Source organism: Bubalus bubalis, chromosome 15 (genome assembly GCF_019923935.1).
Source record: "Bubalus bubalis isolate 160015118507 breed Murrah chromosome 15, NDDB_SH_1, whole genome shotgun sequence".
In the NCBI taxonomy this organism is placed as follows: Eukaryota; Metazoa; Chordata; class Mammalia; order Artiodactyla; family Bovidae; genus Bubalus; species Bubalus bubalis.
In genome coordinates, this window is record NC_059171.1 from 80,552,427 (window position 1) to 80,575,504 (window position 23,078).

The following is a 23,078-nucleotide window of genomic DNA, read 5'->3' on the forward strand; positions in this document are numbered from 1 at the left end:
TGCTAGGTGGACAAGATCTGTGTTTCAATGGTATGAGTATATTGCTGCCTTATTCATACCCTCTATTAGGACAACAGATATTATGATTAAAGTAGAGGCCTTGACTAATTTCACAAAACAGGCCCTCCTAGATAGAACAAAAGCCATCCAAGCCTTAAATGAAGAGCAAATCCAAATAAGAAAAGAGGTAATTCAAAATAGAATGACTTTGGACATACTCACAGCCCCTCAAGGAGGGACCTGGGCTATAATTAAGGTTGAATGTTGTGTATGCATTCCTGACTTACCTGGCAATGTATCAACTGCTTTAGATGACATGAAAAACCAGGTAAAAGCAATGCCGAATGAAAACATTCCTTTCTGGACTTCGGTCCTATCTTGGGTGAAGGGCGATTGGTGGAAAACTATGTTTACCATTGTTATAGTTGCCTTGATAGTTCTGCTTTGTGGATCCTGGATTTTACAATGTATTCAATATATCCTTATGAATGATGCTCATGATATGAGTTAAGAGCATCAAGAGCGGGGAATGAAGGAGGAAACAGACAGAGCTGGACTCCATCTTAGGCCAGGCTGTGAACATTAGGCTACACGCATGGTCACCCTCTCAATGGACTCTGAACTTTGTGCCCGGTGTCTATAGAAATGGCATACCAATGGAAAACCAGACCCCCGGATACAAGAGCCTCAGGACTTGGACTTGGACTCTCCGTTGTCTAAAAGAATATGCTAATTATCTCTATAACAGAACAAAGTGGTAAATTCCATTATGTTTATTGGGATATGACCACAGGCCTATTGATAATTGTCCACTGTTAACTACCTAGGCTTTAGGCATATGAATCACGGGTTAACTTTGATTGTATCTTTCTTTTCCTTTGTTCAGACTAGTTTCAGGGAATTTGGAGAGGTGGGTTTGGGCACGTACACTTAGGGTATATAAGGGTTTCAGAAAAACTGGTCCGGGTCCTTGGCTAAGAGGAGACTGCCTTGGAACCGCCGGTGTAATAAACTGCACTCCACTATCTGCATTGTCCTTCTGAGTGAGTTTGTTTCCCGGAACGCGTGGCTACAGCACAGCATCTTCTAATTTCATGGCTGCAATCACCATCTGCAGTGAATTTGGAGCCTGAGAAAATAATGTCTGACACTATTTTCATTGTTTCCCCATCTATGTGCTGTGAAGTGATGGGGCTGTCACGCGAGTGTATGCTCCTCGGTTCTGTCTCGTCACAAAAAAGATTTGGAGTGACAGACATTAAAGCCCCCCTCGGCGTGTCATAGTTCTTGGGTCTTAGACAGACCGTGTTACAGCTCTCAGGTCTCGAATGGACCGTGTTATAGCTCTTAGACAAATCAGTGTTACAGCTCTATTTTATTTAGATAATAGCAGGAAAATCCATCTTCGAGGCGTGAGGGCATGTCGACCTACAGATGCGAAGAGAAGAGCACCCCAGAGCGCGGGGGCAGCGTGGGGGGTGGGGGGTGGAGAGCTTTGGCTCCTCTTTGTCTCCCCCGGGCCTGTCCTATGTAAATTGGGCCAGCCAGGAGTGTTTATTTTACCTGAGGTCCTCACTCCAGTCATCGGACCTTCCTTTGTTCTATTTTTGCGGGCTTTTCTCTTTCTTATCTTTTAGCCACCACCATTCTGGACTCTTTTTCCCTATTCTAACTGGTTCCAAATAGGAAAAGTGGTACGTCAAGGCTGTATATTATCACCCTGCTTATTTAACTTATATGCAGAGTACATTATGAGAAACGCTGGGCTGGAAGAAGCACAAACTGGAATCAAGATTGCTGGGAGAAATATCAATAACCTCAGATATGCAGATGACTCTGTTGCAGGAAGGCAGACCCCTTCCAGGACCTGAACTGGGCTCTTGTCTAACACTCGGAAATGAATTGTCCAAGGAGACACATCTGCTGACAAAGCAAGAGATTTTATTGGGAAAGGGCACTCGGGTGGAAAGCAGTAGGGTAAGGGAACCCAGGAGAACTACTCTGATGCGTGGCTCGCAGTCTCGGGTTTTATGGTGATGGGATTAGTTTCCGGGTGGTCTTTGGCCAATCATGCTAATTCAGAGTCTTTCCTGGTGACGCACGCATCACTCAGCCAAGATGGATGCTAGCGAGAGGGATTCTGGGAAGTGGACGGACACGGGTGTCTCCTTCTGACCTTTCCCGAACTCTTCCGGTTGGTGGTGGCTTATTAGTTCTGTATTCCTTATCAGGATCTCTTGTCCTAAAACAACTCATGCAAATGGTTACTATAGTGCCTGGCCAGGGTGGGCGGTTTCAATCAGTGTGCTTCCCCTAACAACACCACCCTTATGGCAGAAAGTGAAGAGGAACTAAAAAGCCTCTTGATGAAACTGAAAGAGGAGAGTGGAAAAGTTGGCTTAAAGCTCAGCATTCATAAAACTAAGATCATGGCATCCGGTCCCATCACTTCATGGAAAATAGATGGGGAAACAGTGGAAACAGTGTCAGACTTTATTTTTGGGGGCTCCAAAATCACTGCTGTTGGTGACTGCAGCCATGAAATTAAAAGACGCTTACTCCTTAGAAGGAAAGTTATGACCAACCTAGATAGCATATTGAAAAGCAGAGACATTACTTTGCCAACAAAGGTCTGTCTAGTCAAGGCTATGGTTTTTCTAGTGGTCATGTATGGATGTGAGAGTTGGACTGTGAAGAAAGCTGAGCGCCGAAGAACTGATGCTTTTGAACTGTGGTGTTGGAGAAGACTCTTGGACTGCAAGGAGGTCCAACTAGTCCATTCTGAAGGAGCTCAGCCCTGGGATTTCTTTGGAAAGAATGATGCTGAAGCTGAAACTCCAGTACTTTGGCCACCTCATGCGAAGAGTTGACTCATTGGAAAAGACTCTGATGCTGAGAGGGATTGGAGCAGGAGGAGAAGGGGACGACAGAGGATGAGATTGCTGGATGGCATCACCAACTCGATGGATATGAGTCTGAGTGAACTCTGGGAGTTGGTGATGGACAGGGAGGCCTGGCGTGCTGCGATTCATGAGGTCGCAAAGAGTCGGACACGACTGAGCGACTGAACTGAACTAAACTGAACTACCTAACAGGACCGGATGCCTTGATCTTCCTTTATTTGAATGTTGGGTTTTAAGCCGGCTTTTTCACTCTTCTCTTTCACTTCTGATCAAGAGGCTCTTTAGTTCCCCCTCACTTTTTGCCTTAAGGGTGGTGTCATCTGCATATCTGAGGTTATTGACATTTCTCCTGGCAATCTGGATTCTGTTGCTGAAAGTGAAGTGAAAGTGAGAGTGAAGTTGCTCAATCGTGTCCGGCTCTTTGCCACCCGTGGACTGTAGCCCACCAAGCTCCTCCATCCATGGGATTCTCCAGGCAAGAATACTGGAGTGGGTTGCCATTCTGACTCCACGTTGGAAACTGTTTCTTTGACTTGATTTTGTTGCTTTTGTAATTATAATGATACTTAATGGCTTGCCTGGAGGACCCTGACCCCCTGCCCAACTGTAAACTGAAATACCTTTGTTCAGCTTGAGAAGGAAATGGCAGCCCACTCCAGTATTCTTGCCTGGAGAATCCCAGGGACAGCGGAGTCTGGTGGGCTGCCATCTATGGGGTCGCACAGAGTCAGACACGACTGAAGCGACTTAGCAGCAACAGCAGCAGCAGCAGCAGCAGGAGAGAGAATCTGACCCTGCTCATTTGTGAATAACAGAGATTAACACACCCCTTCCAAAGGCAGGCCATTCCCTTGGAGCTGTTTCACAAGGCTGAAGACCCTTTCCCTTTACTTCCCCACTGCCTCTCCCTCTCTGCTCTGCCTTTTGACTTTAGTTCCTTATTGCGTCTTTCCCTCTGATCTATAAAAGAACCTGGCATCCAGACCCCAATAAGATGGTTATCTTGAGGTGCTAGCCTGCCATTTTTTCTGTCAGCTGGCTTTCCGAGTAAAGTCGTTTTCCTTGCCTCAACACCTCGGATTCATTGGCCTGTCGTACGGCGAGCAGAGGGAGCTTGGACCTGGTAACACTTCTAATGGCTGGCTTCCTCCTGAGGGCTGGAGGGGTCGTCCCCCCAGGACCACCCCCTTTGCCTCTCCCTCAACCCTCAGGTCCTCTGCTGACAGCCCCCCCACCTTGGGCCCGCATAGGGAGCCGAAGAAGCCACTGGGAACACAGGTGGCCAGAGGAGCAGGCACTTGAGCCTGGGATCGGCTCTCCCTGGGAAAATGGCCCTGAGCTCTGCCAGCCCCCAGGCCCGGTTTTCATCTGGGGCCCCCTCCCCACCACCCCCTAACACACACACACACACACACACACACACACACACTAGGTCCCAGGGTCAGGACTTGGAACGTGGATAGCCCCCCAGGCCTGGGCTGGGGGTGAGCAGGAGAGGGGCTCAGAGGCTGGAAGTGAAACCTATATATGGTGGTGTTGGGGCCCGTATGAGCAAAGCAGGAGAGACTGCATCTTGAAGCCTGTCATCCATCTTAAAGACAGGATGTGACCTGGGCCTGAACCCTGCCCAAGAGTGAGGAAATCGTTGCTAGTGAAAACCAGGTCTCCTGGAGGCTTCCCTCCCTACAGGTGACAAAGGGAGACTGTAGTGGAGGCCAGGCTGCCTGTTAGGTTAACCACGGAGATATCCCCCCCTTGATGTATAGTCATTGTTCCCCCCTTTAACCTTAATCGTTTGTTCTCCCAGCACCTACTTGTAAAACTCAATCATATGCAACGAAGAGGTTGCTAACATGTAACCAGTCACGTAGTGGGGGGTATGAAACGGGGCCTCTCAGAAACATCAGGGTCCTTGTTGGGAACTGATCCCCGCTGGACCTGCTGGCATAGTAAACTGTACTCCACTGTCCTGAGTGTCCTCCGAGGCATGTTTTGTGATTCTGGATTCCACAACAGTGTCATTTCAGGGGGACTCCGAAGAGCTCCAGTACCACAGTCTCTTATGTCTCAGTAAAGAGATTCAGTGAGAGTAAAGTGGTAGATACGTGATTTACTAGAATAGGACATTTGTGAGGCTTACAAGGAGGCAGGCAAGAAATGCCATACTCCAAGAACTTAGTGGGCTACAGTTTTATAACCAAAGGGAAAGTGGGGTGGGGGAGAAGATCTTCTTTCTCTTGAGTAGACTTCATGCTTCCATCATCAGCTCCTCCTCCAGCTTGAGCAGGGGAGTTTTCTTGCCCGTGTGTGGTCAAGCTAGGTCCACGAATTCTTGTTTTTTATGTGTTCAGAGACCATGTCCTAGGGATCATTAAAGCACTGAGCTCATTGGGCAGGACGTGGGTCTCATGCTGCCACTGTTTTGTTGTATGGGGGCAGGTCTCATCCTTCTGTTGCATGGTTTTGTTGTTAAGCAAACCTACTTTCTCGAGTGATCATTAACCTATAGGGGTCTGCCATATTTTTCTGGACTTCCCTCATAGCTCAGACAGTGAAGAATCTGCCTGCAATGCAGGGGACCCCAGTTCGATTCCTGGGTCAGGAAGATCCCCTGGAGAAGGAAATAGCAACCCACTCTAGTCTTCTTGCCTGGAGAATCCCATGGACAGAGGAGGCTTGTGGGCTACAGTCCATGGGGTCGCAAGAGTCGGACACGACTTAGCAACTAAACCACCACCACATTTTTCTACTTACAATCCCCTAGTGGGATTAACTATTTAATCACCTATTTTGTCCCTACCAGTAGGGTGGGTCCCGGCGGCTCTCATCCTACTGAACCCAGAGAGGGTCTGACCCCTCTTCTCATTAACCCCTGGAGTGGGGTAGGAGGAAGGAGGCAGCTCTTGGCAGCTCATTGGCATCCTTGGCTGCTTCTCCCCAGAGGAGTGGGCAGAGTCCCGCCCTCCCCCCTGAGGGTGTCACAGGCGCCTAGAAGAGAAGGGGGGCAGGGGCTCCCCACTCTGGCGAGCCCCTGCACAACCACCATATCTGCCGGGAGCCAGCACGGAGTCCCCACCCATAACAAGGTTATGTGGGAGAGTTCTGGTGGGCAAGGTGAGCCAGAACTCGAGGGGTGCCCCTCTGGGCCTGCCTGAGCATCTACCCCAAAATCAGAGTCTGCCTACTTTACTGCTTTGTGCTCTCACCTACACCTCTGACTTTACAGGGGGCTGTCCCCCACCACCATCTCTCTCTGAAAAAGAGTTAACTTACAGCTCCAGTTAATAAAGTTCCTGGGTGTGACAAGAGTGTTTTAGTTCACAAACCCCTCAGATGGCTCTCTAACTTGCCTGACAGGTTTACCCGGACTCCTACAGCTATGCATACGATTGTTTAGTCTCCCAGCCAGAAACACGGGAAGCTTACGATATTCAAATAGTATAGAGCCTCTTGGAGAGTTAGAAATTGTCAGAATAGAACTAGTAGATTTCATTGTTGAGCCAATGCTTGCTGCCAAGTTCCACATCCCCTGTATTGTATCCTTGGAAGTTTATTAATTAATATAGTTGGTGTGTAGAAAAAATAAGTAGTGGCCTTGATGTTAACAACTTTAGACCCTTAAGGTAATAAATTCTTTCCTTTGTTGTAAACCCACTGCACCTCTGCCCTGTAGGAATGCAACTTTATCTAACACCTTCAGAGGATGGCGCCAAACTTTAAAATAATTACTCTTAGAGAAAATAAGTCTTATGGTTGACAAACCTTTATCAGAGTCATAAAATGTTAACAGGCCTTCTGGCCAGAAGATGATGTAAATCACCTAAACCATTTGTATACGATAAGTTTGCAGAAAAGAAACCTTGGTTTCGATAAGGATCAAAGACTGCTGACTTTGCATGATTTCACACCCTCTATTATCCTCTGGTGCAACTTAGGGTATGAAAGCCCCTGTTGAAAATAAAGCTACGGGCCTTGCTCACCGAAGCTTGGTCTCCCCGTGTCGTTCTTTCTTGTTTCCTTTTCCTCCTTTTCTCTTCTGTTTTTCCTTCATGCCAAAATAATTTGGAGCGTGGGGATCCTCTGCGACCACTTATTTGCCTGGGCTTCTAAGACCCACTCGAGAAGGTGCCTAAGGTGGGGCACCTTCCGCTATTTGAGAGGGCGCCTGCGGCCTCCGTGGTTAGAGCAAGTTTGCTGTCCCGAACTTTATTGATTTCCTGCGTGAACCAGCTATTACTGAGCATCTACTAAATCTCTCAGCCTTTGTTATCCCTTAATCTCCAATGCCGTCATCCTGAGGGAATCCCTGGATCCAACCGGGGCTGGACCCCAACACATATCCTGCTGCACCCAAGCTCTCCTTGCAAAGCGCCCCCCACCCCCCCGACCGGGAGCAGACCTCCCAGCTCGCTTCACTGGCTGGCACCTGAGTAACCGTGGGAAGATGGCCTCACTCTTTCTCCAGTGGGGTCTCAGATCTGTGACTCGGGTTCCTCCGTGATCCACTTGTCCTCAACTGGACCAGCCCTCCTCCCCGGAGCCTGCTAAGAGCTGTGGTCCCTGTAGGAGGAACCCTTGGGTCCACAGGAGGGGATACAGGTCAGGGGAGGACAGGGATGACCTGGGTCACGCTGTGAGGGTGAGCCCCCAGCCCTACCTCCCAGGGTCCTCTTGTCCACGGAAAATCAATCAACAGGCTTTCTAAGACAAGAGAAGTTTAGTGGAGCTGACCTGAGGATTACAATCAGGGTGACAGTCTTTCAGAAAGCTCTGAGGACTCTTCCACCTGTTAAAGGTCAAGGCAGGGTTATACGTTTCTAAGACAAAGGGTTACACACCGCCAAATGGTGTATTAGTAGCAGCTCACACAATCCAGGTCTACACACAAAAAGTGAGTAGTGAGTTGTGGTGTCAGAACAGGCAGTGAGCTAAATGTGAGCAGAGGAAGTGGGGCACAGGGACACATGGCAGGAAACCATGCATTCTGTAAACGGTGGGTGTTTACAAGAAAACAAAGCAGATGAAGAAAGATGGGAAGAGGGTGGAATCTCCAGAGTCCTGGAAAATGTTTTGTTCTTTATATTCTCAGTAAGATCAGCCTCACAGATAAGATGTACCCATCAGGCATGAAGGCCTGACACTTCCAGTCAAGGCTAAATAAGGGCCCCCCCCTTGGGAAGGTGGAGCTGGGAAGAAATCAGGGAAATGTGACCCCAAGCCCTCACCTCCCCAGTGAGTATTCTGCCCTTATTTTCTCCACCCCACATAATCAGCTTGCCAAAGAAACTCAGCGTAGCTATTCACCCAGGTCTCCTGCATTGCAGGTGGATTCTTTACCAGCTGAGCCACCAGGGAAGCCCAAGAATACTGGAGTGGGTAGACTTTCCCTTCTCCAGGGGATCTTCCCTACCAGGGATCGAACCCAGGTCTCCCACTTTTCAGGCGAATTCTTTACCAGCTGAGCCACCAGGGAAGCCCAAGAATACTGGAGTGGGTAGCCTATCCTTTTCCAGTGGATCTTCCCGACCCAGGGATCGAACCTGGGTCTCCTGCATTGCAGGTGGATTCTTTACCAACTGAGCTACCAGGGAAGCCAAAGTAACAAATAAAAAGCATCCCACCAAACCCTAGGGGACCCTAGGTCCTCACCCTCAACCCCATAAAAGCAGAACCCCAGGCCAGTGCCCGCTGTCTCCCCTCAAAACCCCACACTGTGCCTTCAGGGGCTCCTGGTAAGTCCAGGACTTGTGAGTAGTACAACTGGTCCTTTCAAAGCTCCCTGAGGGTCATCGCTGCTGCTGGGCTTCCCTGGGGCTCAGCAGGTAAAGAATCTGCCTGCAGTGCGGGAGACCTGGGTTCAATTCCTTGGGAAGATCCCCTGGAGGAGGGCATGGCAACCCAGTCCACTATTCCGGTCCGGAAAATCCCCATGGACAGAGGAGCCTGGCAGGCTACAGGCCATGGGGTCACAGAGAGTCAGACACGACTGGGCAGTCAGGCACAGCACACACTGCTGCTGGTTACTGCCACCCTAATAGGACCCACAGGGCTGGTCTGGCCACAACACTGGGTGTTGATAGGCTGGGCCAAAACCTAACAGGTCAAGGCTACCACTTTTCCCTTTGCTTTTATTTCTCCCAACTGTTTTTTCTCTTTCCGCATTCTTTCGGAATTATGGAACATTTTTCATATTTCCTTTTCTCCTTTATAGGTATATTTCTTATATGATTATCACAATATGCACTTGTTATGCTGCTGCTGCTGCTAAGTCGCTTCAGTCGTGTCCGACTCTGTGCGACCCCATAGACGGCGGCCCACCAGGCTCCCCCGTCCCTGGGATTCTCCAGGCAAGAACACTGGAGTGGGTTGCCATTTCCTTCTCCAATGCATGAAAGGGAAAAGTGAAAGTGAAGTCGCTCTGTCATGTCCGAATTGCTACTATCACCATATCCTGAACAGCTCAAGAACCCTGCAGACCATAACTTCATTTCCTTCCTCCTGTGAATGAAAAATGTTGCTGCTGTATCAGTAAACAAAGGATGTTACAGCCCTCAGCCGCTGCCACCACCCCCGAAGGTGAGCCCTGAGGGAACTCAGGATAGAGACAAACTCATGCCCACTGCCAAGCCCTTAGCTACTGCGACTGCCCCAGCGGTGCACCCTGAGGGGACTCGCGACAGAAAAGAACAGGGTATTGGCCCTGGAAGATGAGGTGCCTATGAAAGGAATGATTGCAGTGAGCCCAGACTCGCATCTTCCCATACAGAGAAAAGCACCAAATTCCCTGAGATAACTGGTCCTCTTTAATTAACAATAATCTTTTCAAGTTCTGACTACCTTGTCTTTGTCACAAAAAGTCCTACATATCCTGGCTCCTCTGAGAAGCTGTCCTCTGGGCTTGAAATCCTCAGAAATTCCACCAAAAAACATCATTCTCAACTTTTCAGTTCAGTTCATTTCAGTTCAGTCACTCAGTCATATCCCACTCTTTGAAACCCCAGGAACTGCAGCATGCCAGGCCTCCCTGTCCATCACCAACTTTAGGAGCCTACCCAAACTCATGTCCATTGAGTCAGTGATGCCATCCAGCCATTTCATCCTCTGTCGTCCCCTTCTCCTCCTGCCCTCAATCTTTCCCAGCATCAGGGTCTTTTCAAATGAGTCAGCTCTTTGCATCAGGTGGCCAAAGTACTGGAGTTTCAGCTTTAGCATCATTCCTTCCAAAGAAATCCCAGGGCTGATCTCCTTCAGAATGGACTGGTTGGATCTCCTTGCAGTCCAAGGGACTCTCAAGAGTCTTCTCCAACATCACAGTTCAAAAGCATCAATTCTTGGGCGCTCAGCTTTCTTTATAGTCCAACTCTCACTTCCATACATGACCACTGGAAAAACCATAGCCTTGACTAGACGAAACTTTGTTGGCAAAGTAATGTCTCTGTTTTTTTAATATGCTGTCTAGGTTGGTCATAACTTTCCTTCCAAGGAGTAAGCATCTTTTAATTTCATGGCTGCAATCACCATCTGCAGTGATTTTGGAGGCCCCCCCCCTGCAAATAAAGTCTGCTTCTGTTTCCACTGTTTCCCCATCTATTTGCCATGAAGTGATGGGACCGGATGCCATGATCTTAGTTTTATGAATGTTGAGCTTTAAGCCAGCTTTTTCACCTTCCTCTTTCCCTTTCTCAACTTTTAGGTCACACATTTTTTTTTTTTTTCAGTTGACACTCCCCAGTACACTTCTGTTATCTTAGTTCTTATTTATAGACATATGTTATAAACCCCACAAGACGCTGCTGCTGTTGTTTTACACTGTAAATATTCTTCCATATTTACCCCACTGTTACCAAAGGCAAGCCCACATACCCAGTACACCTGGAGGCCAAGCAAACCTAAACATCAGAGTTTGAAACAAACAGTTTTATAGCAGGGCCAAGAAGGGCAGACAGGCAGATCCTCCTCAAAAAGCTGAACTCCCTAAAGGGTTTCAGCAAAACATTTTAAAAAATTTATTTTGTTGAAGTACAGTTGATTTACAATGTGATGATTCAGATATATATATATATATATTCAAATATTCAGACACATTAACCCTGTGCTATACAGTAGGGCCTTGTTATTTATCTATTCTATATATAATAGTTTGCATGTGCTAATCCCAAACTCCCAATCCTTCCCTCTCCCAACCCCCTCTCCCTTGGCAGCCACAAATCTGATCTCTACAACAAAGCACTTTTAAAGTCAGGCGAGGGAGGGGGTCTCAGGGTCTGTGCCCAGCTTGGGCACAGTTCTCTGATAGGTTGATGCGTGGGAGAGGATGCGGTGGTGGGGGGTGGGGTGGGAGCAAGGACCATACTGTCCTGCTCCGTCTCACTAAGACCATCGTTTCGGCTTTCAGCATCTCAATTGTATTATCACCAGCTGGGATGACATTCTTTGCACTTATCCTGCTAAGGATTTTCTGCGATCCATGGATCTGTGGGTTATCATTTATGAATTTTGAAAAATATTAAATCTTCAAGTATTTATTTAACCCCTCTTTCTTCCCTATGGCACTCCAATCTCATGTAAAGTTAGACCATTTGACTGAATCTCACAGGCCCTGATGCTCCGATTAATTTTTTTCTATTGTTTTTATTCTAAGTTTCCTTTGGGCTATTTTATACTGTCCTGTCTCTACCTATGCTCAAAGTGTCTTTTGCTCCTAATTCATCCAAATGAGTTCTTAATTTTGGATATTTTATTTTTTACTTTCTGAATACAATGGCTAACTGGGTGTATTAACTTGACTGAGCCACAGTACTCCAATATGTGGTCAGATACTATTCTGGATGTTTCTGTGTGGATCTTTTTGGATGAGACTGACAGTTTCTAATATGTATTTATTTATTTGGGGCTGCACCAGCTCTGGGGCTCTTTGCTGCAGTGCACAGAGTCTCTGGTTGTGGCTCAGTCGCTCTGTGGCATGTGGGGTCTTAGTCCCCCTCCAAGGAAGAGAGCCTAAATCCCCTACATTGCAAGGTGGATTCTTAACCACTGGACCACCAGGGAAGTCCCAGGACTGACATTTAAATTGGGGAAATTGGAGTGAAGCAGGCTGCTCTCCATAACGTGGGTGGGTCTCATCTAATCAGTTGAAGGTCTGAATAGACCAAAAGACTGATTTCCTCCAAACAAGAGGGAATTCTGCAGCGGTCTTTGGACTTTAACTGTAGCATCAGCTTTTCCTGGGTCTCTAGCCTTCTGGCTGTAGGGGGGCAGAATTTGCCACCCTAAAATATGTCTCTTTGGCATGTTAGTTGTTTCAAGCTGGTTATTTTCTGAGAAACAGCATACATGGGAAGGGCTCTGAAAACCAAGCAAGGAGTTGACCTTTTGTAAGAAACATTTACATGTATAAAGGCAATCTCCATTTGGGATGACCAAATATCTAGAAACTCATACTGGTGGAGAACTCAGGGACTTAAATCTGCATTACTGATCAACCCCCCTTAACTGACTCTCCCTGCCTTCAACAACCTGTTTTTCTCTTTGTCTGAGGATGGTATTTAAGGTGAGGGCTTCAGCCACTTCAATGAGTTACTCAGCTCTCCTGGGTCTCTCCCATGTAGACACAGTATTACACTTCTGTTTGATTTTCTCCTGTTAATCTGCCTCATGTCAATTTAATTCTTAGGCTAGCCAAAAGGGTAGAGGAAAATTTCTTCCTCCCCAGCACAGCCCACCCTGGAGTTTTTGAACTTGCAGCCTCCCTGAGGTCATGAGCCCCATCCTTAAAATAAACTTTTTGTTTACATACACATTCTATTGGTTCTGCTTCTCTGGAAAATCCTGGCCAATACACAGTATATTTATTTGATTTGTTTTATAAAGTCCTATTCTCTGTTAGCAACTTAGCAGTAGCATTCTCTGTTAAAACTCTCAGTTTCAAGTCTACTATTGAACACACAACATAAAGTCCTTTCCTGCTGACTCCATTATCCGGATCATCCCTGGGTCTTCCCCCCAATTGTTACTGTCACCTTCGGGCGTTGTATAAATAAGAGCCAGAGGCCACGACTACTAGACGGTCTCTAGTTCCCTCTTTTACCAGATCAAGTGCATGAGGTGTTCTCCAGGTCAACTCCATCAGAGTTGACCTAGGTTGGGCTGGACCCCAGAGTTAGGAAGGCGCATCCGACCTCCCATCCCTCTCCTCCCAGGCTTCCCAGCGAAGGCTCAGCAGGCCCTCTCCTCATCCCGGAAAGCGTGGCAGATGCATTTCTGCACCTTCGTGCCCTTAAGCCTCCCACTGCCAACTCCTGCTGCCTTGCTGCAGACTCTGTCGAGTCTCTTCAGAGCAAGATCAGCTATGTGTCCGGAGCAGACCTTTTTCCTCCGGTGGGAACTTGGTCCTGAGAGCTGTGGGACTGCCGCAGGTGCCCGTCTTCCTTATACGCGGCCCGCCCCGGGTACCACCGCCAGCATGCGGGACCCTGCGCGTGTGCCGCGTCGCTTTCCCAGAACGGAGCATGCGTAGCCGACTCCGCCGCTCCGCCGGGTGTTTGGGTACAGTCGGGATGGTGGCTGGCGAGGCCCCCGCAAGACGGGGCTGGGGGCCGCGGAGGCTCAGTTCCCCACTTCTGGAAGCCAATCCACTTGGTCCTTGGTCCTCTCAGCTCCCCAGCACATTTAAATATGACAGCTGCAACCCGCCTGGTAGTTTCTTCTTGGTCCCGCAGGAGAAGACTGCCGGCCTCCTTCGTCCTGACGCACACTGGACGCCCTCTGATGGCCACTGAGTTTTATACGCTTACCTTGCATCCTGACTCATTACTGATTATTTTCGAAATTTGTCATTTGTATTCTTTATTCTCCAGGATTTCCCAGGTATACTACCACCTCATCTACAGATGGACCTGATTTTAATTCTTTCTCCATTCTAAAGCCTCTAATTAATATTTTATATCAGTGAATACTGGCTGAATTTCAAGTAGTGATGGGAATGCTTTTCTTATAATGTAAGGTGATGACTTTAAGAGATTATATTTTTCTTGAATATTTTTAATTGAAGGATAATTAATCTATTCCAAGATATTTCAGTCTATGGATTTATTCCTATGACATTTATTTTCATATCTATTAAAAGGATGAATTGTATTAAAAAATTCCATGATATTTAACTATCTGAATCCTAGGAATATATCCTACTTTTTCTTCGTGTATTTTCTTGATGTGCTGTTGGAGTCTATGTGTTAATATTTCTTTAAGATTTTTGCAATGATAAAAGATGTTGATTTTTAATTGTCTTTCTTTTACAGTTTTTATTAGGTTGCTTATCAGTATTATACTGGCTTTGTTAAAATAATTTGGAAGTCTCTTTTATGTTCTCAAACAGTCTGTGTCATTAGGAATATCTGGTCTTTGAAGATTTTGTGGAATTTTTGAATTTTGTAGAATTATTTCAGATTGTGAAATAATCTGATCTGGGCCATTTCTTCTGGGATGCTTTCTTATTATATTTATTTATACTGAAACTGATCTCTCAAAGCTTTCCTCTCAACTGGGATAAATGTTGCTTAAGTGTATTTTCCTAGGTAGTTACCCACCTCATTTGAGGTCCCATGTTTGTTTAAGGGTATATGAAATAGTCTGTTATCGTTTAAATTTTTGTCTTTCAATAATTGCTTCACTCAGTATTTATTATTTGTATATTTGTACTGCCCCTCTTTTATTGATTAGGTTAGTCATTTGCTTATCTAGTTCTTTTAATTTCTCAGAGAACCAAGTTTTTGCTTTATTACTCATGTCTGGGTTTTGTTCTCTGCACCATTTACTTCAGCTTCTAGCCTTATGATTTTCTTCTCCATACTTTCTTCTGTTGGCTTTGGTTCCTCCCCACCCCACCTCTCCAGTATTTTTGAATTCGTGTATTGTCATTTTTTTCCCTTTTACTAAAAAATCAAACTTCAAGTTTTTAAAAACTTTTCCTATAGTATTGATGCTTGATTATATTCTTGACTATATTTAAAATATTTGGTTCAAATTTTATTTTCTTGAGTTTTTCTTTTTTAATAATTTCTGCATCTTGAGAAGTCTGATATCAACCTTGTTTTTTTCTCTCTGTCTCTCTCTTTACATATATGCTGTGGAAGGTTTTGCATTAAAGGGTGCTTCTGTGTCTTTTACATTTTTTACTAGCGTAGTCTTAGCGCTCACTTTTCTGGGTCATTTTTCCAGAACAGGTGAGCGCTTTTAGTTTGGAGTTAGGTCGTTTTGTCCTCTTGTTTGCCCGTCCTCATGCTACAGCTTCCAACTTAGGGTCTCAGGTGCCTGCCCCCTTGGAACTCGTAAGTGTGAGCTCACTTCTAAGCTGGTCTACTTACGGAGACCATAAATGGAGATTTTCCTCCAGTCGTTCCTCACGTTCGTCATTTTTTATCTCTTCTTCTTTTTATTGCCTATTGTTGTTCTGATGCAAGGTGCTCCTTCACACTTTCAAATGTTTTAATTCGGGCAGGAGAGTTTTATTCTGCTCCCTAGCTGGATGTCCGGGACATTTTCCAGGAGCGAGGCTTTATCTTCTTTACTTCTCCCCGCAGATTCGTGCGCTGGGTCGCGGCCTGCGGGCGCGGGGTCGCCCTCTTCCGGCTGCGCGGTGAAGTGCAGCTGCCCCTGCGTCCGCGCTCTGGTGGTGGGAGGGGTGGGTGTCCTCCAACATCAAGAGTCTCTCTGGCTGCTGCAGCTCTGAACTTCCCCTTCTCCCTCCCTTCTCTCCATGTGCCACCAAGCCTGCCAAGGGTGCTTGCTTCCGAAGAAAGGATGCGTCTCCCACTGCTCTCAGCCTGCAGTACCAGGGAGCCGTCCAGGGAGGCTGCCACCGGGCTGCGGGGACAGCAGAGGAAGGCAGAAACATCGCCGGCGGGCAGAGACCTCTCAGACCCCAGGACCTGCGTCCCCGGCCCAGAAGAAAGGACCTTGCCGAAACATGAGCTCACAGGTGGTGACTCACCCTTTGCCAATGGGACCAAGGCTTTAACTCGAGACTGTACCCTGAGACGTGGGGTCGTGCAAAGCTGTCCCGACGCCCACCCCACGCCCACCCAGCCTGCTTCATCACACCCACATCCACCACCACCATGCGATTTGAGGTCCCAGACTCACATTCAACTGGACTACTGCATGAAATGACAAACGAATAAACACACAATGTAAACCAAGATCCACCCCTAGGCGGACGCAGTTCCACCCCTTCTGGGCCCACCTCCAAGCCCGGCCCACACCCCGCCAAAGGCCGGACAGCTAGAGGGGCTGGAGCGGACTGGAGGCTCTGGGTGTTCCACCACCCCCGAGGTGGAGGCTGGGACCTGCCAGGAAAGACGGGCGGGGGACAGTCCTTCTGGCTGGACCACTGGGAGGGGAAATGACCCCAACCAGCTGCACACCCTCGAAACTGGGCCTGAAGGGGGTGCTGAGGCCTGGTGGTCGCTGGTGGAGGTGTTGCAGCGGTCACCTGGGGGCCAGAGGCAACCCCTCTCAACCCCCTTTGCCTAGTAGTCACCCCCTTTGTCCTACCCACTCTCCTGCTGGACCCCTGGGGGCAGGCATCCCCTGCTGCAAATCTAGATCTGGGACCCACACCCTGCCAGCCTGCTCCTCACAAGTGCTCAGCGGGGCATGATCAAAGAAATAAAGGCAAGAAGGAAAAAAGAAAAGGCCTGGGGGAACATGCAGGCAGGAAGTGGTGTGAAACCCACCTAGCTACCAGACACCCAGGTGAGAGCCTCTGGGCTTTGGCTATGTGTTCAGGGTGCAGCCTCGGGAGACTGGGTCCCTGGGGGTCAGAGAAGAGGGCAGCTTTCCTGCCACACCCGGACACAGGCAGGACCCCAAGAGTTGCCGGTCTCCAAGTGAGGTTGGAGAGTTTGTTACAGGAAGAGAAGGAAGTACCCGCGGGGTGGAGGGGGTGAGCCACAGGGGAGACGCCTTCTCCACACCCCTTCTCCCCTTTCTGCTCCAGCAGGAAGCGGCCATCCTCACAGACCCCAGGAGACCCTCCCCAGAGCAGGGGCTGACAGGCCCCCACACCCAGCCCCTCCCTGGGCTGACTTTGCTGGAAGGGCAGTTCCCTGCAGTTGGGAAGGGAAGGGGCAGGAGGAGGGGTCAGGGTGGGAGAAAGCGTCCCATGAGAACTAGGATCTGATTGACCTTAAATGAGGGGTCCAGGGCGGAGAGACCCGGGGGATGGGCAGGTGCAACTTGGGGAGCTCTGGGCAAAGCCTCCTTCTCTGCCCCACCTCCCCCCCAACTCCTCCGCAGGCTAAGCTGGTGGTGTCATGGGGGCGCTGGTTCTAGCCCTGGGGGCTCTGCTGGTGTCTTTGGACCCTGCTGGTGGAGCCAGAGAGCCAGGTAAGGATGGCCCTCTCGGCTGCGGGGGCTCCTGGGGGCGGTGGGCACATCCCGCGGCGACAGCTCTTAGCTGGGTGGGTGCGCAGCGCACTCCTCCGCGGGGCCGGTGCTGCCCCACAGGGAAGAACCTGAGCTGCTACCAGTGCTTCAAAGTCAGGAGCCCGGAGTTTTGCTTGCCTGCCATGTGCTCCTCCACTGACCAGGTCTGCGTCTCCCACACGTTGATCATCACCCTGAGTGAGTACTTGGCACGCGCGGAGGGGGACTTCGGGAACTCAGCCCTGGATCCTTTGGGGTCTCAGTGGGGAACTGATGGAGGCTCCCCTCAGGGGACCCCAGCCTGCACCCACCTTTGCCTGATCCCCATCCTGAGCACAGGGGAGGGGCCAGCTGCTCAAGGTTGAGCCTGAGGGCTTCTGGAGGGGGCTGGCCGGTCTCTCTCCTCTGAGGTGCCACTTGGCAGCCCATGATATGATGTAAGGCAATGCATACAGTCGTCATGTGTGTGCGTGCTCAGTCGCTCAGTTGTGTCCGACTCTTTGCAACCCCATGGATTGCAACCCACCAGGCTCCTCTGTCTTGAATTTTCTAGGCAGGAATACTGGAGCGGGTTGGCATTTCCTACTCCAGGGGGATCTTCCAGACTCAGGGATGGAACCCGAGTCTCTTGCATCTCCTGCATTGGCAGATGGGTTCTTTACCACTAGCACCACCTGGGAGGCCCCGTGTAACTGTCATATAGTGAATACCATGCGTGCAACAGATACAGCACACACGCATACACAACACAGCAGCTCAGCATGAGGAGGAGGGCTCCTCCAAGACGACCTTTTCTTCTGCAACTGGGTTGTTCTGAGTGTCCTGCTTCCCTCCGGAGCTTCCTTCCAAGGTCTCTGCACGTCTCTGAGTGAAGGGGGGACTGGAGCCCCAGCTGGGATCAACTGGCCCTCGGTTGCCCTCCCTTTTCTCTCTGCTCAGCTTCCCCCATCTCCCCGGGACTCCCAGGCCCCTGGCTGCCTGGGTGTCCAGGCTGTGCATGGTTTCAGGGAAGAGCCCAGACCAGGGCCAGCAGCCCTGAACCTTGCCTTTGCTGTGACCTTGAAGGTGACCTTGGGCAGCTGTGCTCCCAGCGCTTCGCAGAGCCTGGCCTGTGAAAGGGTCGGGAGAAGGTGTCAGTGCCCACTTGGGGACTGGCCTTCGCCACCCACCCCGGGCTCTTCCTCCTCCCGGATGCTGTCCTCTTCCCCGCAGGACTACAGGTGAAGACCCTGCTCAGCAAGCGCTGTGCCCCCAGGTGCCCCAACACCAACATAGAGCTCAAATGGCCGTCGAACTCGGGGGTGCCCAGCAAGATCGTCCGGCACTGCTGCTCCGGATCTCTCTGCAACAGGGCCCCCGCCCCGCAGGAGGGCCCCAGGGCCCTCTCACGGGGGCTCCTGCTTCGGGTGGGCCTCAGCCTCCTCTGGGTCCTGCTGTGAGCACCTTCCCTCGGCCAAAAGCGCACCCTGCCCCTGTTGCTCTCGAGACCCTGGATGGCACATGCCCCCGAGGCTGTCGGAGGTGCCATCACCTCACCGTGGGCCTGGCCACCTCTCCTGTCCTCACGCAGCCTGGGATTGTAGCCCCCGCTGTGTTGGGAAATGCACATTTCTCAGCTTGGAGTAACAGCCCCTGCCCTGAATGGATGGTCCAGGCCCCGGTGTTGTGGGAAAAGAGGCGGGGAAAGCCAGAGGGTGGCTCTGGCTCTGCCTCTGGCTCTGACCCGCTCTGCGTTCTCCACGCCCACCATCCTGGCCACCTCTGTCCCTGGCTTAGGCAGAGTCCTGCAGGGGGACCGTGACCGTCACTCCTTCCAGAGACAATAAAGTCACTGCTTGCCCATACCCCCTTCTGCCTTCTCCTCATCTCTACCTGCTGTGCCCAGACTCCAGCTCTTTGGCCAGTGCTCAGCAGACCTCTGTGGTCGGGCGCTATCCAGTGTGGGAGCACTGCGCAAAACTGTCCATCTAGGCTACAGCCCACCGAATGGGGGACAGGACCAGCATGGGTGAGCAGGCACCACAGGCTCAAGTCCAGGTCCACAGGAGGGCCAGCTCGCCAGTGGTGGAGAGGGAGAATCAGCGTCTGGGGCACAGGCTGGGCTCAGTGGTGCCTAGGGCAGTAGGGTGGAGGGGACGTTTGAGTGGTGGGGTGGACGGGACCCATGTTTGGTGCTCAGCTGGGTTGGACAGGGTAGGTGCTGATGGAAGGCCTGGAGGTACCCAGGATGGTCCAGGCTTGGCTTGGGGGAGGCTCACCCAGGACGGGGCACAAAGACGGAGCAGGTTGGGACTAGCAGAACTGATGAGAAGCTCACGGCTGTCCAGGCTGCACCAGGCCCCATGGGCCATCCAGCGGGACGTCTTGGAGGACCAGGCAGCAGAGGACAGGAACCAAGAATCAGCGGGTGGGGGCAGCGTCGCCAGGCCGCAGGCCTCCAGAGCCAGAAGAACACTGGGTCCACACACCTGTTTGCCACGCCTGGTTTCTCAGGATTACCCTGCCCGCGAGTCTGCACACTTCCCCCCAACCCAGGGTCTGCACACTGGCCCGGCCCCAGGTTCTTACATCTGCATCCCACCATTGCATACCTGACCCCAATCTCCAACTCCTCACCATCTTCCCATAGACCAAGATGGGCCGGCTGGCCCTCGGTTCTCTGGGGCCTTCATGGGTTCATGGTCTGGGCGTGGCTCCCCTCTGTGCAGGGAGACTGCCAGGGTGACCCGGAAGTCTTTGGATGAGAGCCCCAGAATGCCCACCTTAAAGCGGGGCCTCTCTCCCGCTCACTCAGGGTGTGGATTTTCATGCTAAATTTAAACCCCCCCCCAGGTCCCCTGGACTGGCCAAGCAGACTGGTCACCATCTACTGCTCCCATCTCCCCACGTGAGGTTCCTGGCCCACTGAGGCATAAGGAATCTCACTTCCTGAGTTTAGGCCAGTCCACAAGGCCAGTGCAGAAGGGAAATGGTCACCCGGTAGAGTTGGGGTCTTCCCTCCAAGCTAGGAATCTGTGTGTGTGATCTGGGTCAGAGGCCACCACAACCCACTGTGCCAGCCAGTCTCTGCTTCCCTCTCCAGGAAGATGGGCACCTTGAGGGCTGAGCATCCTGGTCTCTGTTCTGGACAGGGGGCCCGGGACTGTAGGCCTTCTGGGCATACTTTCAGATAGAAATCAGAAACTTTCCTGAATAAATGGTTAAATGAGTAAAGACTGAGTGAAGGAAAGATGAAGATGATTGACAACCGCATGAGAAAGGTATTCTTGAGCAGCTGCTTCATGGTGGTTGAGCATGTGGTTTGAGAAGAAGCTGGAGCCGTCCTCAACCACTCGGCTTCCCCCGGTCCCTCTGACCTGAGATAATGCCGGATCACAGCCTCCTGACACCACACCTTCCCGCTTTTCCCGGGGGCCTGAGCAACACGTGGCCACCCAACCCAAAGCTGGTCTGCTCCAATAGCAGGACCGCTGAGGTGCAGGCACCACCGTAGCCATCCTCAGCTTCAGGACTTTTGTTGCAGATTCTTTGGCCACTGGAGTCTTTTTTCACAGTCTCTGCTGGGAAACTCAAAGCCAGCTACAGCCTCCATTCCAGCAGGTGTCCAGCTTCATGCCGACACTCAGACGTGCCCAGTGCAGTCTCCATCCGATCACGCCTTGCCTTTCCCTTCTGCCCCACATCCTTCATAATTGAGTTTCTGGTTCTCTTAGTTTGTACTACCTTAACTTTAACTATAAAATGGATTTGGTGAGCCAGCGTTCATAGATTCCCCATCCCCTGACCTCTGTTCACCAGTTCTGCCTGCAGAGTTCTCCCTGTCCTTGTCCTGTCGTGGGGCCTGATCCCACTGATGGAACCTGGGTGTCCCCCAGATGGCCCGCAAGAGGTCGGGGCTCTAAGAAGGCACTGCAGGACAGCCCGACCCAATGTGTGTGGGGAGGCGGGGAAGGGACTCTGAAGACCTAGGAGGGAAAGCCCGCAGTGGGGGCATCCCACTGCTGCTTCCACTCCCCTTGCCTTAAAAAGAGAGACCCGAGCACTGCATGTTCCCATCCGCCACGTCCGTGGTCCAGCCACGGGTCAGGCTGCGTGTAAACGCCAGACGCCTCAGAGCCCAAAGGACTCTGCTCTCCTTCACGACCTGTCCCCCCTCCACCCCGCCAAGGTCTTCTGCTCAACCTTGAACAGAGCAGTCTCGTACTCTCATGTTGTTCCAAATGTCCAGATTTTTATCATTTAACAATAAATTACCCCACAGGCCATGTTCTCTGACCATATCCACTTAAATTAAACATCTAAAACAAAGAAGATAAACTTTTGAATCCCAACTATTTCTGAATTATTACATTTCAATTAGTTCATCTGTTGAACAAGGAATTATAATATGATTTTTTTTAATTCCTTGTACTGAAGGGTGATAAAATCAAGACAAAGCTCTATTTTAAAAAGAAAATGGGCAATGCAAGGAAAATGGATAGATTACAGGCTTATGTAATGAAAGAAGAGGTGCTGAAACATCAAGAAACCATGTGATTAAATCTAGAACCTGGTAAAAGAAAATCAAAAGAAAAAATTCAAAAGAAATCAAAATTAGGTCAAGAGTGTGATTTAGTGAAATAGGAAACCAAAATGAAATAAAGAAGATCCACAAAACCGAGGAACTAACAAGCTGTCTGACTGTGTTGGTGGTTCTGTCGGTGTTTACATTTGTCAATCAACAAACTGTCCATTTCAAAGCGGTGCTTTTTCTTGGATATAAATCACTTTAGCAGAGTTGACTGAATTATCACTGAAGAGTCATTGCATGGAATAGGTATAAATATTTAGATGCAATGAAGTATTCCCTAGTGAAAAATACAGATTACCAAATTTGACCCAAAAAGTAAAATTTCCAAGTTCCTTTTACAAAGCAAGCATAATACTGATAGCTAAACCTGGTGATGATACTAAAAAGGAAATTAGAGCATTTTGTGGATCAGTGCAACAATCTTAAATAAAGTGAAATATTAACAAACCAAACTCAGCAGCATATGATACCATATCATGACTCTGTGTGTATCAGCCCTGGAGGCAGGAGCTTGACTGTATAGGAAGGTGCTGGATACAGTCGTACAAAGGTGCTGGACAGGACTGGCGCTCCCTAACGTTTTACTTGAGACACGAGCAAACGAAAGTAAACAAGCAAAACGAGTAGAGGCAAGAGAATTTGGGAATTACAATCCCCATTGCAACTAAATAGTATGTCTCAAAAACCCTGAAAAATCAATGGTAAAACTAGAAAAATCAATAAAAATCATTGAATAAGTTAGTAGAATATGAAACTGAAGTGAAAATCAGTAGCCATTTTATACATAGGCGATAGCCAACCAGAGGCTGTAACGGGAGAGAATTTTTTATTTACTATTGGAGAAAAGGGACCCAATATTTAAAAATAAATCTGACTAAAAATATGCACAATCTAAAGGAGGAAAATTCAACAAACTCCCAAAAGATGCAGCAGTAGCTTTGAAGAATTGTAAAAACACTCCTTACATTAAATATCATTAAAATGTCAGTTCTTTCTAATTTATAAGATTTTTAATTAATGTGATTACCATAAAAATAACAGTGTTCTTTTTTTCAATTGGACAAGTTGAAAGACAGGTAAAACAAAAGCATTCAAGATCAGTTAGGAAAAGAATTAAGTTGTTGGAGTAATTAGTACTACTGGAGGTTAAAATATAACTTCTAAGAAAAAAAAAAATTTAA

At 49.2% G+C, this 23,078-nt stretch overlaps 1 protein-coding gene across 1 annotated transcript; it reads left to right on the forward strand.

Annotated features, from left to right (window-relative positions):
• Positions 1-13,178: 13,178 nt before the first annotated feature.
• LY6L (lymphocyte antigen 6 family member L) lies at positions 13,179-19,293 on the forward strand. Its single transcript, XM_025264929.3, has 4 exons — positions 13,179-13,769; positions 15,671-16,655; positions 17,199-17,525; positions 18,540-19,293. The coding sequence occupies exons 3-4, from the start codon at positions 17,216-17,218 to the stop codon at positions 18,764-18,766; spliced, it is 537 nt and encodes a 178-aa protein (XP_025120714.3). The 5' UTR covers positions 13,179-13,769; positions 15,671-16,655; positions 17,199-17,215; the 3' UTR covers positions 18,767-19,293.
• The last annotated feature ends 3,785 nt before the right edge of the window (positions 19,294-23,078 follow it).